This window comes from Quercus lobata, chromosome 8, assembly GCF_001633185.2.
Source record: "Quercus lobata isolate SW786 chromosome 8, ValleyOak3.0 Primary Assembly, whole genome shotgun sequence".
Taxonomy (NCBI): Eukaryota; Viridiplantae; Streptophyta; class Magnoliopsida; order Fagales; family Fagaceae; genus Quercus; species Quercus lobata.
The window spans coordinates 37808177-37827670 of NC_044911.1; the positions used below are offsets into that span (position 1 = coordinate 37808177).

The following is a 19494-nucleotide window of genomic DNA, read 5'->3' on the forward strand; positions in this document are numbered from 1 at the left end:
TTGTCAAAAAAATAGGGGGCGGGGGGAGGGGGTGGGGGTGGCATTGCCCCCCCCCCCCCCCCCCCCGAGTCTATATCTACCTCTATCCCTGCTTATAGTTCAACGAGCACCCCCTAATCCCCCACCCCCAACTATCAAATTGAAACCATTGACTATCGCTATTTTGGTATCAATTTAAATAATTGGTGATGTGACAAATCCAATCCACTCATTTCACAATTCGTGGAAATGATTTCAAGAACTTGAAAATGAAATTACCCTAAAACACTAGAAGATTTAAATTAGTTTTCCATCCTTCTTTATAGTTTCAATGTTCTATAATATTTTAAATCATTCTTTTTCTTATTTCTTTGATAAAAAAAAAATTATGGTAAAAGAATGGGGGAATTTTATTTTATTACAAATTAGAGACTGATTATATCCTAGTTGTGTTAGTTAAATGGTACTTTTTCCTTCAAGAATAGAATGATGTTTGGATTTGTCTAAGGTTTAACAAAATAAGAAGTATGAAATTAAAATTTTAAACCCATACATTTGAACTACCAATTCTTAATTAATTGATTCAATTATTAGCTAAGGTAGTTAATTAGCAATGGATTCAAAGCACAAATAAAGTACTACTTGATGAAGCATAAACATAGTTAAAAGCGCATTTAACAATTATACATAGACGTTGATATTTGTTCATGAAGTGAAAACTCTTGTAAAAACACCTACCAAGGTAAAAACACTCTGGGGCAGAACCTCAAAAAGGCAAATCCACTATAAAAATTGTTGCGATATAGCCCGTAATTACACAACATCATTATACATGTCGACAAACTACCATACTTGAGCTAATTGCTACTACATACTCCTACCTTATTCCTTTTATGTGATCAACTTCACAAACAATTGTCGTTTGCGAACTAACTCACTAGTCACTCCAAGAGCTTCTTAGTAGTACGCATAACTAAGGATGTCTTTTTGTTTTTAGTGATAAAAGTCTAATTAAAACACACATAAATGGATGATCAAGATGGTTGGCTCAAGGACCTATCAAGGATATTCAATGGAGAAATTTGGAAAGACAATGGAATTTTCTCTTAGTGGTTTATCTCTATTTTTGTGGTTGTATTCTTCTCCAAAAAGTAGGATTAAAGTTATGCTTTTATTATGGGAATGGATTAGGGTTGCAGTGACCTCTAGAAGGTAGGTTCATAATCTTACAAAATGTGTATAGGAAAAATTTATAGCAAGGCTGATTTTAGTTAACTAACCAACTTGATTAATTAAGCCTATGTGAAGATCTAATTTAGTGTGTAATAGGCACAACCATATTGCAATTAACCAATGTAGTGGAAAATAAAGAACACATGCGATATGGTTACGAAGGGAAATCCTAACAGGAAAAACTTTCCAGAGATTATTGATCACCATTCAACGGAAGAACTCATTATAGTAGAATGGAAGTATAACAATATAGAATAACCCAATCCTAATATTGCTACCTACAATAGGACTTACTCACATGTCCATAGGCAAATCCAACCTAGTTGGATTCTTCTATCTTCTGAATCTCTTCAATGCAAAGACACTCAATCTGTGTCTAATCCTACATCAACAACTTGATGGAAGTAGGTTTTTGCAGCATCTTCGCTTGGAACACCTTAAGATCTTAAATATGGTACTAGAGATGATGCTCGGAACAAAACTCTTGCGCACACAGACGTATCAAGATCTCCTGTTTTCTTTATGTTCTCTTAGACATTCTAATGACATAAGATGGCCTTCTTTTACGTTCTAGAACCCTAGGGCACAAATCCCAAGGCTTAGATCATCATGGGCCTGAATATGAGAATGCAATATTCCTGAAGCTCGATTGATCAACTAGTGCCGAGGTGCGAGTCAAGTTTTAATGAAGCTCAATCAATTAAATTGCAATCAAGCTTACAGTTGAGGTAGTAGATTTAGCATAATCTTTAGCACTTCTTTAGCAATTTCTTGTATCTTCAAATACTTAACTAGACACTAAAAACTCACAACTCAAGTTACATTTGAACAACGTTTTGGATAAGATTTGCCAAACTCATGGACCTATGCCCCTAACAAAATGGTTTCAATTAAGAGAGTGTCAAGCTAGAAATTGATGAAACTCATGGACTCATGCCCCTAACAAAATGGTTTCACTTAAGAGAGTGTCAAGCTAGAAATTGATGAAACTTTCTATTTAATTTTCAATTTCTCTCAAGAGAGCTCTAATTTTCACTCAAACAAGCTCATCAGTCTATACAGTGAACATCACTCTTAAACCCATTTTACACCTTTTATAAAAATACAAAGAAAATAACCCAAATTACAACGTTTTGTGTCATGGAACATACCAATAGTAGATTTACTAACAAAATAAATATGCAAAAGTCAAAGATAGAAATTGTGGGTGCCCAAGGACCGAGGATGAAGTTGAAGGGTTGTAGCCTTGGGGTGGGAATGCCACGGGCCACAGGCCCGAGGAAGAAAGCCGCCAGAGGAAGGGAAGAAATGAATCAAGGTACTATGTAGTATTCTAAGTGGGAGCTGGAATCTGAAGAGAGAGGAAGTTAGTGGACATTAAGGAAGCTTCTGGTTTGGTGTAGCCTGTTGCATCCGCATTAAATGGTAGGCAACAGTTTTATCAACCGCATTGATGAGGAAATGACCTGAACAGTGTAAATCATAGCTAAGCAGATTTCTTCCACAATCTTCTTCAGATGTTAAAAGCAACAAATGTCATAAAAGGAGGAAAGTTAGGTGAGAATGGATGGTTGAGATATGAGTATATAAGGAAAAGAAGAAGTGCTAAGAAAAGGATCGGGACACAGGTATCAAAAAGAGATAAGCACAAAGGAGAAGAAGAAAGGAGAGAAAGGAGAGTGAACAATGTAACTATTTGTACAAATTTAGCCTCCTCGGGCGAGCTTGTGGAGAGAGATACCCCTTTATTTTATAAGATCAACTTTTTCTTCCCTATTTTGATCCTGGGGCAGAGCCCCCTCTTGTTGTTTGTTTCCCTCTCTTACAAATTTTATTGATTTGGGTCAAGGTTTAACTGTGCAACTCACTGCTCTAGATGGGCTTGGGCAGCTAGATTTTTTAGTCCTTACAGAAATTATGTGAATAGAAAGATATAATAAAAGATATATTTTTATTTGAACAAAAAGATTTTTACAATAAGGACTGACAATTGAGGAATGAGGAAATTGATTAATCAATTATTTAATATATTTATGTGGGTTTTAGTTACTCAACTAGTAAAATATTTTATCATTGAATAAGGAACTTAGATATAAATCCCACCTACATATAAAAATAAAAATAAAAAATCTAATGGTTTTTTTAGCCTAATTATAAAAAATAATTAGCTATGATGACCATTTATGCAATAAACTTTGTTTATTAGATAAGTGTATGGCTGAGGATTGAGATAAAATTCCAATTAGATATTTCTAGAAGTTATATAAATCTCAAATGATACTCATCACAATAAATTGTAGCTCTATCAACAATAGTAATAGAGAATATAATTTGATTTTCGATTATGTGTTGACAATACCAATAATTTTTATTAGGAGTTAAAGTATTTAGCGACTCTTGGAAATTTCAAAAAGTAGAGCCATAATGTCATATATGAAAAACCTACAAGTATTTTAAGAGTAATGCTATATACACAAACTATTTTACAACATTTTTATAAACTGTTGATGTGGTTTTAGTATTTTCCAAATAGTTATTGTAAATAAAAATGTGATGTTAGTGATGAGTCCATATTAGAATTAGTAAGAATTTGCCACATTTACAGTTTGTAAAAATAGTATAAAATAGTTTGTGTATGTAGCATTACTGGTATTTTAAAGGTCAAGGTCATGTCACCCTTTATTGGTAAATTTATAAGATGCGAGTTTTAAGGGAAAATTTTATGATTGTTTTGTATTTTTTAAGGGTATGATATCCATTGTAATCATCGCCATGTATTTTTCAAGTTTCTTAATCTCCCACATTCATTTGCGTATATAAATAAAGAATTAAGATTATAATACTTGAAATAAACAATTCTGATTCTCAAAAAAAAAAAAAAAAAAAAAAAAAAGATAAAAAAAAAAAGAAAAAGAAATAAACAATTCTAATTACAGTGAGTACCATACACAAAGGTACCATAGAAGATTCCAGGTTTTAAGACACCTGTTTTAGTTGATAGTATTAGCGAAAAATGATCGGTTTAGGAAAATTGAAATGTTTTAAGAAGTGTTTGACTTTGAGAACTGAGATGATATTCCAATTAGATTTTTATGTGAATTATTCAAATCAAATTAGAAGAATGTCAAATGGTACTCATCATCATAAGCTTTAGCACTATTGGCAATGATAACAAAGAATATGATTTGAATGACCAGTTAAATCATATTATGATTTTAATTTTTAGATTATGTGTTGATAAAACCAATAATTTTTCTTTAGAGGCTAAAGTATGAGCGACTCTTGGAAAAATTAAAAAAAAAAAAAAAAAAGGTTCATTTATGAAAAAACTTACAAAAGGATGAGAGCATTTCAAAAATCAAGGGTCATTTCATCCTTGATCCCAACTCCACCAATAGAATATTAAAGTATCGCAAAATATTATTGCTAAATTATAATATGTGACTATTTATTTCTGTATTTTTTAAGGGTATGATATCCATTTTAATCATTGTCATATATTTTCAAGTGTGTTAATTTTCATTATTATTTTATGAATATAAATAAAGGTTTAAGATTGTAAAACTTGAAATAAACAATTTTAATCATAGTGAGTACCATACTTAGGAGAAAGTATTTGGTATCAAATGATACCATATCAACGGTATCAAAATTCATTAAGTGTGAAACATATCAGTAAAAAATAAGTACTCAACTAACAAATGAAAGATGTGTAGTAAGTAGTTATTTTTACACACATATTTCTTATTTATTAGGTTGTGATACGGATAATGAGGTATTATTTAATACAAAATAATATTTTCATACGTAGAGGTACCATATAAGAATCCAGGTTTTAACATGTGTAATTGAAGGTATTAGTCAAAAAATGATCAAATTGGGAAAATTGAAATATTTTAATAATAAGTGAAAATTTTAATTGATACTCTTTTAAAGTTTAAGGTTTAATTTACGAATACCCTAAACTTTAAAGGGAATTGCTAATTCTTTTTTACTTTTATGAATACTCATTTAAGACAACAGGAGAATATTTCAATAATTTTGACTGAAAATTAAAAACACTTTTCTAATCCATCAGTCCTATAGAAAGATTACGCATGTGCATAGAAGATTTTATATTAAAATTTCTAAAATACGAGTTTTCTATATAAAAAAAAAAAGTTTTCTATATAAACAAATTGCCTCAAAGACACTAATTAGTAATTAGGAATTCCTTGATATTGGTGATGTAAATTTTTTTTTTTTTTTGATTGTCAATTGGTGATGTAATTGATTGTACGGTAATAAGCAAAAACAATTGGAACAACACCAATGTAGCTAAGCGTCTTTGATACCTATATCATAGAAAATTTTTATGAAAACAAACAAGAGAATTTGTAAATATTCCATACGTTCAAGAGAATCAATACTGTATTAAGGTTGTTTTAATTTGGTTAAGAGAACAAAATACTTGATACTAATTAATATCAATGTATTGTTTTAAGGTTACTACTATTTACACACACCCATATATATATATATATATGTTTATATATATGTATTAAGGTTACTTATATGTTTATAAGCATATAATTTAAAATTTATATATTTTATAAACTCAAATATTAGCTTGGTAAATTAACCCAATATATTAATTATGAATACAAATTTTATATTTATTTTAAAGTATAACTAATAATTTTTTTAAGGGATGAACTGATCCTTGAATTAAACATCATAAACCAATTATATATTTTTTTTCCAAGAGTTTATTATTGCTTAAAATTATCTTCTATGCATATAGTTTGATTCGCCTATTCTTATGTTCTATTTTATTTCCAAACTCATTTAAAAGGGTTTATTATTATACTATCTTCACCTTCAATGTTATTTGGAGTTATCTTCGTGAAATACCACTTAATATAACCTATATCTTTATAATAAAATAATTCAAATGGGTGTGTGCTAACTGCTAAGCTAAAGTAAAGATAATTGATTCTCAAAAAAAAAAGTAAAGATAATTAATATCCAGGTGGCGTTGTACCTAAATTTGGGTGAGGACACGCGCTGTAGGAGAGGGTGAAAGTGGGTTCCGTCACAGATTGAAAGACAGCAAAGCACGCCAAACTGACACATGCTACGGACCACGTGACGTGGCACTCTAAGCTAAATTAAATGTTCCATCGTCAAAAAGTTAAAACCCAAACAAACTCCACAAACAAACTCATAGTACACACTCACCTCCAGTCCGTGCTGGCTTTTGCTGTCTTCTCTCTTTTTATTTCCAAGCTGCCCTCTCTCTCAAATTTTAACATACGAGAGAAAAAAAAAAAGTTGATTTTTTTTTTTCAATGTTTTTTCAAAACTTTTAATAAGTGATTAATTATTGTTCACGACGGGTAGATCTATAATGGGATAAATTGCTAGTCTAGAGAGTTTTTTCAAAGTGTTGGTGTCCGGATTTGAACTAGAGAGTTCTTAGTCAAACTCAAGACAGCCACTTTGAAACCAAATGTCTAACTTAAGACAGTCACTTTAAAACCAAATGTCCAACCACTTCGCTAAATCCACTGGGTTAGTTGAAGGGGTCTAGTTGAAGATTGCATATATAGCCTTTATATTTAATGGAGTTATGTCCCAAAAGCTAATTAAACCATGCCACTATGCCATAATCATTCATGCCCATGCACCCCTGTACCTATAGTTTATCTTATTTAATGCAATTATGTAATCCATTATTAGCATTGGTCCACCTTTTTTTACATGCATAGCAAAAACCAATTATCTAATTTCCTTTCTTTTCTCATAATATTTCGATGAAGGCATGTTGGTAAATTGACTACAATTTTACTCTTTTTACTGCCGCATATTCCGTTTGTGTTTTGTGCCTTTACACTTTATGGAAAAAGAAGCAAGAAAAGTCTTTTGTCTTAGCGAATAAAATCATGTTTACATGCAGGGATAAGTCCAAAATAGAGAATTTTTTTTTTTTTTTTAACCTTTGAATGTCAATGGACAATTCGATATAGTATCTGGAGAATATATTGTTTCTACAACTTCAATGATTTCTAACTCAGATTGGCAAAATCTTTCTTTGATAACATCTAAATCAATCTGGCCCAGTGCAGGTTCACCCTTCAAAATCTAACCTAAAAACAGTAGAGACATGTGATATATGTGGGAAGATTCGGTATCACTTTTAATTTTACACGATATTTACAAACACTAAAAATAAAATAACAGTGAGCTTATATCAATCAAGGAGTACAATTTAGTAAATTATGACTTCATTTCTTGAGAGAGAGAGGGACATACATGTCATATTATATTAGTCGTTAGTGTGTTGTCTACAGCGTTGACAAGGATTGCTGCAACAGCATTATACCAATTATCAATGCCAAAACACCTTAAGTACATCGTGTTATAAAAATAATGGCACAAAGGATAATTACAGTCATTGAGAACCCCTTTTAATGGTACGGTTTTTATTTTTAAATTCTAAATATCTTCATTGAAAAATCTAAAAAATACTATTTGAATTATAAAGTTCTCAGTTAATTTTAATTGTTACTTCATAAATTTTACAATAAAACCTTCTTCTTTTCAATTGAAACGGTATCTCCATGTTTGGATTGTGTCCATATTTCATGGTTCGAGGGATTTTTTTATATATGTCAAAATTGAATGAGATTAGTCCTAAATTTGAGCTTTTAATGATAACAAAATGATGATTGTTTGGTTTAATTGTTATTGTTATTGAGAAAAAGGAGTCAATTAATAACAAACAAGAAGCAAAAAAAATTATTTTCATTTTTTTGATTATTTATGCAAGTTCAATGGGTACTCCAAGTAAATTAGCCAAGCACAATAATCAATATAATAGAAAAATTCAAGACACTAAAAGTTTTGGATTAAGTTTGGTTTCAAACCAGTTTTGAGTTATCTCTTCCAACCCATTACCAAACGATTTATAAGACTATCCATATGTATTATTTAAACAAGTTACACGACTTATTAAAATCGTCATATGACTAAAACTACACATGAATGATTTATTCAATCATCATATATATAGTAGGTTGGAGAAAAATAGCTCCAATCTAGTTTAGAGCCAAGCTTTTTCCAAAACTTTTAGTTTCTTGTTCCTGTGGGTAGATGCTGAAATTTTCTATTATGCTTGGCTAATTTATTTGAAATACCCATTAAACTTGAATAAAGAATTTTAAAAAAATGGAAATAATTTTTTACGTGTTGCATTCATCCTAATCTATTTGTCTCTCTAAATAATAAATAGGTGCATCAGTCCGATGCTAATGACATAAGCATCGTGTGAAAGGCTAGAGCTTTTTGGTCAGTTTGCTATTAAGCACTAAAAAATGTAAAAAGGAAAACCAAATAATTATATCCACAAATTAGACTATATATGATCGCAAATCTGCAATGAATTTGGAGTTTAGATCTTTAAAGCAAGCAAAGAAAATGCTTGCCTCGCTTGACTATGAGATTTTGAATAACAAATTGAAGTATAAAAATTAAAAATGCTGAGTTTTGGTCTTTCCCCAATCAACCCCCAACAGTTGAAGGCCTTTAACAAGGACTTAAAACTTACAGCAAATGTTGGCTGGCAATTGAATGCCGTAGATCAAATTGCCGAAACTTTTGTGCCACCTTACATAGCTGGATGTCCACGAGATTGGGCCAGCAATATCCTAGCTTTGAACTATTAATGAGATAGTTACTTAATCATTTGCAAAGCGTTGAGGGTATATAAGGAAACAATGTAATTCAAGATGGATTAGTTCCCCTCCCCAAAAAAAAAAAAAAAAAAAAAAAAAAATGTAGAGCATTGGTCAAGAGCCTTGTAATTCAACTAGTTGATATCTCTTAATGTATCCATGACATTCATAGTTCAAGTCTCGTTGATTTGAGAAGGCATTTTGGATATATTTGTCGGTTCAGCAGGCAAGTTTTAAATAATGAAATAGTTGAGATTATTTTTTGTTGGGAAATTACACTTTATCCCCTCTAAATTATGACTATTTTTACACGTACCCTCTTAAACTATGAGAATGTGAACTTTACCCATTTAAACTATGACCATTTTTACATTTAACCTCCTAAATTATGAAAATATACATTTTCCTAGACTATTACCTATGAGATGTGGTGCAAGTGTTACACAAGTACTAGTTTAGGAGTGGGGGTAAGTATGCACTCTCATAGTTTAAGGAGGCAAGTGTTATGCTGGTAATAGTTTAAGAGACAAGTGCATTCTCATAGTTTATGAGGGTAATTATAAAAAGGAGTATAGTTTTGGGGTTAAAGTGTAATTTTCCTTAATAAATACATGTATCTAACTATGATACTAGTGTTTTTTCTTTTTCTTTTTTTGATAATACTAGTGTTTTTTCTATGTGAATAGTATAGGGGACAATGATATGTTATAATATGTTATTGCCTATGTTGGGTACATACAAGAATATTTTGTTTTTGGCTCGTAAAAAAGTATGTCTTACCTCTTATTATTTAGTTCAAATTTTTTACTTGACTTGGACATTACTTTATTTAAATTTTGTTTTCATTAACAAGAATTGGCAATACTATCACAAAAATTTGAAGAGAAAGTTAAGGATGTCCCAAGCAAGTTTGAAAAGTTAATATGGTTCTTAAAATGGCTACAAAAGTAGCAAAGTCTAAGGAATTCTTTGTGCATACCTTTGGTTGTTTAATATTTGTTTTGTTGTTCAAGTTTTCTACTCCTTATTTTTATCTTATTTGATGCATCTCTAATCCTGAAAATGATAAAACTCGGTCTTTGCATAATGAATTCAATCGTGCTACTATTAGTCTTGTCTCTAGTGGAGATCTAGATAATACTCCAATAATAGAGCAAATTTTGAACCTTAGATTGAAAAAGGTTGAAATTCTTAATTACAAAATTTATGATGAGGTATTTTTCATTATTTTTAAGATTAAGTGTTTATGAAAGAGTGGCTGATTATCATATTTTCAAATGAGCATGAAAAACAAAATACCTACTCTAAAAAAACATAAGAGCAAAAGTATAGTCGAAAGAGTGAGATGAAAAGTATAGTCGTGGGTTCAAAAATTATTGGGTGCTTATGTAATTAATGGCATTATTTGGTCTCTTTCATAGGAATAATTATAACAATTGAACTATTAAAAAAAAAACCTTTAGGCATAACTAATTGAAACCCAAATATACTTAGGAATATAGCTCCCAACTCTTTGGCAACATAAAAATGAATAATCAGAAATACTTTTTAATGCAAATTTTCAACAAATACCTTTTATACTATAAATACCTTAGTACTGGATTGTATGTTTGTTCCTTGTAGATATGGAAAAGTTAAAAAAAAAAAATTGTAAACAATTTAATGCACAAGAAGCTAATGATTTGAAAAGTTCGGATATCGTCTTTTGGAGAGCCAAGTTTTGTTTGCTATTATCTATGTTTATGGATCACTCTTTGTATGCACTCACATGCATTTACATTTCTAATTTCATATTGGTTTGAAATTAGAATACTACCAAATTCCCATCAGCCAATCTGTAAGTTAAAGTTGTCATATACTTTTTGGATTTTGCAATTATACCTATGTTTCAAATTGAAAAGAGATTAGGATATTTGTTTATGTTAACCATTTCTTTAAAATTCTTTCCCTATAGTTGAAATGTTGTATGTGTTTTTTATTTGTGTTTTAGTATGGTTGATGCTAATAGTTTATCGGGGATCTATGACTGATCTCAAAATTCGTGGCTAAGTCGTTGTCATTGTTTGTGAGTATATAAAATATATTTTGTATTAGGTTTATATTAAACATGGTGTTTTTTTCTTTTTTTGGGTCAATGCTATTCTTTTTTTAATTTATTTTTATAATTCAAGAGTTACATACTTACATTGTCATATATTTCTCATATTTTGCAATTATACCTTTGTTTCAAGCTGAATGGGGATAAGGGTATTTGTTTGTGTTATGACTATTTCTTTAAAATTCTTTCTATGTAGTTGAACTATTTTATATGCATTTTATTTGTATTTTAGGTTGTCTTCAATTAGATACACTAGTTAAAAACTGTGCTTTGTACAATTTTAAGTAGTTAGACTTAACTTTTTCAAAAATAAAAAATAAATAAAATTACAAAGTATAGTTGACTTAACTTAATATAAGTTAACTGATAAAATTTTATCCAACTATAATTTTTTATCCAAATATCTTATTTAAGCACACATTATATTGTTTTTATTGTTGAATCTTCTAGATTGAGTTTGTTGTAGGGTTTTATTTGCAACTAAACAAGAAGAGCTTCTCACCATGGTTGTTAAGGTTGCTCTTAGTTTGACTCTCATTTTGATCTTCCTTGGCGTAGTTGAAGTAGTTGTTGGAATCCACAATTTTAATTGCTTTACCTTTGCTGGTATCTAATTGCCTAATCACCTAAGCTTCAAATGTCATTTTATTTTTGAGAGTATTGGTTGTAGAGCTTCAAGTAGGCAAGTGGTATTAAATGAAGAAGATGATGAACATGGAGATGTTAATTTTTATGTGGAATCTCATAAACAGTCTTTGAAGCTCCACCTAAAGCACAATCTACTAAGCAAAGAAACTGAGTTTGTTCTTAACTTTTAAAAGGCCGTAACTTTTTTATGTTAACTTCTCTAATTTTGTTATTATTATTATTTTTTATTTATTTTTTAATTGTGAAGTGATGAGATGGGTTATGGAAGTCTAATGCAGGTGATGTCAGGTGGGTAAGGAGACACTTTTCATACCATAGGTAAGCAATTCTAAAATAAACAAATCATATGTCCATAGGTGGGTAAAATGCAATTAACTCTTAAAACTATTTGTAAATATATAACTATTTCTAACAATTTTAAATTGACTCTAGCCAGTGTTAACTTATAAAAGAATCCAACAAGGAAAGTTTTAAAATCTCAATTCAATCAACAATTTCACCTTGACGAAAAATTGTTTATTCGACTAAAAATTTCACACAATGATGAAATCAAATGTTAAACCCACAATTATGCTAAGGCGGTAATGTAAAAAAAGAAGAAAAAAAAAAAAACTTTTACTGAAAGGTGGGTGCTAACATGGTTAATTAAGCTTGTAGGAACATTGATGTTAATTATAGTTACAAAAATACATTATGCAGGAAAAAAAAAATTTAAGTAAAGAGTGGTGTTTGAAATACTACACATTTTACTATAAAACTATGTGTCACCAATCACAAAAAAATGATTCTAGCATTTATTTATTATATTGTTGACATTCACTAATCACATTTATTTTCATATTAGTTTGTAAAGAATATGTAGTAAATTTATATTTTTAACATTTTTCAAAAGCAAAACAATAGGTGAGAGAAGATAGAAATCAAGCTTGAGTATCAGCCAAAGCTTTCATTTGAATATGATTATTATTGGTAGTGGTGGGCAAGGCCTCATGAAAGTCCAATATTCAAATGCCAACGATATTTGGCACAATAGCTTAAGAGCATTCCCATTTGAATATGCCAAAAAAAAAAAAGTATTTTAAATTAGAATACTTTATCTATTTTACATAATCACTTTTTACAACACATTCTACGTCTTATTCTTTATTATACATTCCATTAGAATAATATATTTTCTACCCACACCAACAACAATAATTGAACCCAAAATACCACTACACCACCTCATGGCCAAACATGTCATCGTCCTTGCCACTTGTCACCAAAACCAAACATAATCCGAACCTAGCAACAACCCACCCCAACTCCTACAAAAGCCCACAACCACCAAACAACACACAACAATAATAGATTAAACAACCGCAACAACACATTAGAGACAACACTAAAAATTGTAATAACACTAACGACCACCACATGGCTAATGACCCACACAAGGCTAGATCAGCGATCACCATAACCACCCATGGCTAGATTGACAATCATTGTCGTAACCCAATGTCAAGATGTTGCCATTACAGATCTAAATAGGAGTGCAAGAGATGAGAAAAAAGCTTTTTAAAGGAGAGAGAGAGAGAGAGAAGCTACAATCATTATTTAAAATAGATGATATTGTAGCAATGTGTATAAATTTGTACAATGATGCATAATGAGATGCAAGGCTAATTTTGCCCTTTTTGATGAAAAATATTATTTATTTTGCATAAAATTGGATGAAAATGCTCTAACTGACCATGACAATTATCACGATGAACATGATGCAAACCAAACCTAAAATGACGATAACCCTTAACCCTAAGTCCTACAACTTGCACTTGGTAAAGTCCTTTATTGGCTTATCATATCCAATTACCCAAATCAGCCAAAGTGAAGGACTAAGGGAGTTAATATCATATTGGATGTTGTTTTGGTTTGGTTAGAAAAATGATATATTTCGGTATTATTCAATATTAGTGTATCGTTATTTATATATATGTTTTTGTCTCCATGTGTTTATTTATTTATTTATATATTTACAAACATATAAATCAAAATCTAAATATTTTATAATCTCAAATATTAGTTTAAGTATGTTAACCCAATATATTAGCTTAAATAATATATTTTAGTATGTGTGCGCATGCATGTGTATATATATATATATGTGTGTGTATGTATTTTTAATTTTTAATATTTATTAATTATTTTTATTGTATTTGCTAAAACATCAATACTGGCTAAAATATTTGAAAAATCTCCGATATTGATGGCGCACTCTAGTATTTTATCTAGTTCGTTTTAGGTGAGTATCATTATAATACATACCATAGATATGGACCATAAGATCGGTACCGATATGATATTAACTTCTTTGTGAATAATTTTCTTGTAAATCAATTTGGGGCAAAGATCTTCGAATACAAGGCAATGAGATGATTAGCACGTACTTATAAATTACTTTACTTATATAATAGTCCATATGACTGTTCAAATTACTTAATGGGTAATAAAGTACACTTGTATTGTCATTTTATTAAAGCATAATGGTTGAAGAAGATTTCTTCAAACAATTTATGATTTTTTTCTTTTCTTTCCTAAAGTGAAAACTTGGATTCAACCCACATGAGTTGAAACCAGGATTTTATCTCAAGCTGAAACCATGGGTTTATCGCATGATTTTAAGCTATACTTGTTCGAATCCTTGCCAAGTTAGCACATACCAACTTTGCTTAAAATTGTAATGTTAAAATAAAATTTCATATTAAAAATTTTCAAAAAGTATCATATTTTCCACTAATGATATCTAAAAATAATACTTTTAAAATTTGTTACTATTAATAAATTTGAAAATATTTTCCAAACCACTCTGCCATACTTATTTATTAAACATTTTGAAACATTATCTTACTCTCTTTGAAGTTTCAACAAGAAGAAAAGTGGACAGAGACACGGATATCCTCTACCTTTCTTCAAGTCGCTTAGATTTATAATACGACTTTTACATTAAATATCCAGCTACACCAATCAAAAACTAATATCCTTCTTCTAATCTTCTCTTTCCTTGTTGTTTCGTTTGAGGATTGATTGGAACACAAACATTATCTTTTCCGCAACCTTTTCTCATTGCTTTACAAACGCTCTCTATCTTTACAACAAATAGTCTAAAATGTAGGCCCCCCCCTTTTTTTTGTACTTTGTTTTGTAGTTTTCTCCGTTGATAACTTGATGGGCTTCACTGGTCCTCTCTCTCTCTCTCTCTCTCTCTCTCAGGGAATAAGCTACAATTTAAACTTGATCTCTTCTCAATTGAATTTATCATCTTCATTTTTATTTTTTTTGTAACCATCATCTTCATTTCAGCTTGAGAAATGATTATTTGTGCTCAATTATTGATCATTACCATATGAAATAGGGATAAGAATCATTTCTTTTAGGTGAATGATAAATACATTATCAATGTTAACTTAAGCTGTAATTGTTAACATTAATATTAATTCATACTCCTCCCTAGCTGTCACCTCTTTTTAATGCCTTTCATTTATTTAACATTAATATTAATTCATACTCCTCCATCGCTGTTTCCTGTATTTTTAATGCCTTTTATTTATTTATTTATTTATTTTTGATAATTCGGGAGACTACAATGCTATTGGCTTTATTGCCTTTTATTGGTTTGGCTGCTCAAGTAGTATTAAACTCTTGTTTTTTGTTTTGTTACTTTGTATTAATTGAAACTAGTCTTCTTTTAACTCAGTAGGCAGTTCTTAGATTTAATACAGTAGCTTCTAATCAGGTTGAAAGAATGCTTGAATTATAAATAAATTATTTCTTATATTACTCTTTTTTTTTTTAGTTAATTTTATAATTTGATAGTTACAATGGAGTACAAGGAGTTCAAACTTGGACATCTAAAAAAAAACCACAAAGTTTTTGACTTATATTACTCATCTTTGAGGCAGGTAAAGAATCAGTAAACTTACAAATTGACTGCCTTTTCCTGTTTTTCTAGTCAAAAAGAGATGAACAATTATATTTTTAAAGCATGAGTACAAAATAACAATCATTAAAAGTGGTGACATATTTTGCCCTTAACTTCTTTACGAAGACTGTACACCTTTATCATCCAGTATCTAAAATAAAGCGATTGACACTTTGGTGGGGTTTGTATTATTATTATTTTTTTCAATATTTATATAAACAGAACTGAAACTGAGATTGGAATGGAAATCTTGGGAAAAAATGTCCCTAAATTAAGGTTGAAAGGTGAAATAGCCATATGCTACAAAATGAAGAATCTGGGAGATCAAAACAGGCTGTTCCACCAATCCTAGGACTAAGACTTGAGTCTAATGTTTCATATACATGACACATGTTCAAAAAAGTCATATAATGAAATTCAAATAAAAATTTAATAGTAGTGACATTTTTTTTTTTTATAGTGTTTTAACTTTTATGTCTGTATCTGTAACGCTCCACATCTTCCACTACCCACCTCTTTCAAAATAAAAAAGAGAAAAAAATTCATGTGCTACCCCAAAGTCCCATCCAACATAAGTTTTGTTCCCAATCTTATTCCTACTTCAAATTATGTTAAGAAGTGTTTGTTTGTTTATTTCAACATCAAGACAAAAACAAAGATTGAAATATTCATCGCCTTATTCTCATTTTTTAGTTCAGCTACTATCACCAAGCCACAATATCTTCTAATTCTTTATTTATTTATTTTTTGTCATGGACTACAAACGAGGACAATCCTCCCACTCCCATATCAGAATTGGAGACGCCCTTCGTTTCTATCAAGAGGGCAATGTCTTCGTCAACCAAAAAAAAGAAAAAAAGAAAAGAAAAAGAGTAATGTCATTAAACTAACGAGCAATACTAGAGATTAGAGACACATAAAATAATAAAATTTTTGTCAAAATTCTTTACATGACAAGTTATGAACGGTAAAAGTGTTATAGTAAATTCATATGAGAACACATATTTATTACTCATAATTTTGTCACGTGATAAGTTGTGACAAAAATTATACCATTTTATATATCTTGATCATTATTTTAAACAGCTGGCTAATTGGCCCATTCCAAAATAGAAAAAGGAAAAAGAGGGGGGGGGTGGGGTTTGAAAATTTGTGTCGATTACGGGAAAATCCCTTGAAAGACTCAAGACTTTTGACGCATTCGACCAGTCTCGTACCATTTTAGGCATTCCTTAATCCTTTACCTAAAGAGGTTCAAGTGTTCAACTAAGTCCACTTCTTTCACTGGCCCATGAATACGCATGCCTCTCCACAGAATTGGATTGGAATGTTTGTAGTCAAAGACTTGGGGGACATGACACATTTTCATAACCTTAAAAGACCCAATGAATCCCCTTTTAGGCCCAAAATTTATATAGATTTTTTCGGGTCCTTTCTAAACTCTTCCATTTACGATCTCAGCCCACCAATTAACATCCATCATTTACCTTAGAGATCTTGAAACAAAGTCCTCCCCCATATAAAAAATCAAAATTCTTTTAATTTAAAATTTCAACCCATCTATAGAAGCCTCCTCCTCATGGGCCTTGAGCTCTTACTTTTCAAAAACTGGGACAGTTAATTTATATTTACTATGGCCAAGGTTTTGAGTATAAAAAAAAAAAAAAAAAAAAACCACATGGACACTAGCTTGCAGCTGATCTGTATCTAACACGAACATCTAAAATCAATCTCATTGGGTCTTTGCTATCTTCTCATCCATAAAAACCAAACAATCTAAGATAAGGTGATAAGCCCACGTGGCAGAAACCCAGTTCCCCTACCTAACTAAAAACATCCATCACCCTCTTCCTCCATTTCTCTTTCACCACACAGCCAGAAACCATGGCATCACCAACCCTATTAACTCCAACCTCCAAACCAACACCACTCTCTCCCCTCAAACCCAAATTCACCACCACCATCACCAGCAGCTCTTCCACCCCCACCACCACCACCACTGCCGCCGCCGCCTTTCAACCTCGCCGCCGTGAATTCTTGTCACTAGCCACTACCATCCTCTCTCCTGCATGGCTCTTTCCAATGACTCCAGCAGCACTAGCTGCTTCAGACGAAGAGTACGTAAAAGAGTCAGAAGAAGTAATCAACAGGGTCAGAAACACCATTAACATGGACAAGACTGACCCTAATGTGGCTTCTGCAGTGGCTGAGCTAAGAGAGACTTCAAATTATTGGGTGGCTAAGTATAGGAGGGAGAAATCTTTGCTTGGCAGGGCTTCATTCCGGGACATATATTCAGCTCTCAATGCTGTTTCGGGACATTATATTAGTTTTGGCCCAACAGCACCTATTCCGGCAAAGCGGAAGGCAAGGATTTTGGAAGAGGTGGACACTGCCGAGAAGGCCTTGTTGAGAGGAAGATAAAGAGAAGTTAGTAACTAATGGAGGAAGTTTTTTTATTTTGGCCAAATTTTTGGGTTTTTTTTATTTGCTATTCCATTTTTAGTATTCGAATATCATTTTGCTTGAATTTGATCAGTTACAGCATGAAGTTCACTTTGTGAACTATTGGGGGGAATTCTACAAATAAATAGTAGAGTCTATTTCATTGACATGAAAAATTTGAGATGTGCATGTTTTAGTAAGGACATATGCTCAACCATGCCCGAGGGGCGTGTGTAGTTTCTGGCATGTCAATTAGCAATCTCACTGTTCATACGGAATGAAATTTACTGTTCTCAATTTTCGATTTGTGAGTTTTTTTCAATTAACCTTTTCTTTGGGTAGAAGTGGCTACAATCTTGGATGAAAATTTGTTTAGCAGGGGTTTCTTAGTACTGGGGTTGAGACTCTGCTCTCCTCCTTGGGGAGGGGTTTTTATATAGAGTATATTTTACCAATATATTTATCAATAGTTATGTTGTCAAGTGCATTGTAATTGAGTGCCTAACATGCTCTCATTTATTAAGAAAACTAGGATTCAAATCCTTCTCTCCATGGTAATAATTGTCAAATTATTAAAAAATAATCAAAATTTTTTTATCTTATTGAATTGGTAATTTTTTGGATAAGTGTATCGTCACTTTTCATGTGAGTTTGGAACAACTTTATTTTACATTAAATACAATGCAATGGCTAACACTTGTGAATTTTATTTGATTTCCTAAACTTATGGTACTCAGCAAGAGCCTTATAGTTTAATTTGTTGGCACCTTGGTGTTTCTAATAGAAACATCTAGAATTTAAACCCCTAAAGTTTGGAGGTCTTTGAATTTTACACCTTGAAATCATAGAATTTGGATTTTACTTCCTAAAGTTACATTTCGTTTGTCTCGGCATTTCATCTGTCCATATTTTCTGTTGAGTGTTACATAAGCTTGTCACGTGTGTCTAGTTCGTCCAATAAATTGACGCCATTAGGAGTGTAGTTTGCAAACAAAATATATATAATATAATGTCTTTGACTTTTTGTTAACTTCTTCTAATGTTGCCACAAAAGTTTTTGAGGTAGAATTTTACAACATTCTATTTAACTGCTACACTAGAATATTTCAAATCATATTTCCATTAAATAGTGGAATAGACAATTCCATATACATTCTTATTATAATAAAATAGAGAAAAAAAATTCATATTGTGTTAAAATTTTCTGTTCAATTCTTGGGTTATTGTTTGTTAAAAATTAAAAAAGAAAGAGAGGTTGTAGGAGGCAAGGGATTTGGAAGGAAGGAAGATGAAAATTTTGTTTCACTAAACTTATCAAAATTAAAAATTATAAAGGAAGAGTAGTCTTAGCAAGCAACATTGCAATGGATTGGGATAAGATCCCCTCTCATTTAAAACCTCTAATTACCTCAAATTTT

The 19494-nt window shown here is 30.9% G+C and overlaps 1 protein-coding gene across 1 annotated transcript; it reads left to right on the plus strand.

Annotated features, from left to right (window-relative positions):
- The first annotated feature begins 17399 nt into the window (after positions 1 to 17399).
- On the plus strand, positions 17400 to 18382 carry LOC115954642 (photosystem II repair protein PSB27-H1, chloroplastic). Its single transcript, XM_031072554.1, has one exon. The coding sequence runs from the start codon at positions 17516 to 17518 to the stop codon at positions 18053 to 18055; it is 540 nt and encodes a 179-aa protein (XP_030928414.1). The 5' UTR covers positions 17400 to 17515; the 3' UTR covers positions 18056 to 18382.
- Positions 18383 to 19494: the final 1112 nt, after the last annotated feature.

Coding starts and splice junctions, on each gene's coding strand:
- LOC115954642 (XM_031072554.1), top strand. CDS start 17,516: ATGGCATCACCAACCCTATTAACTCCAACCTCCAAACCAACACCACTC.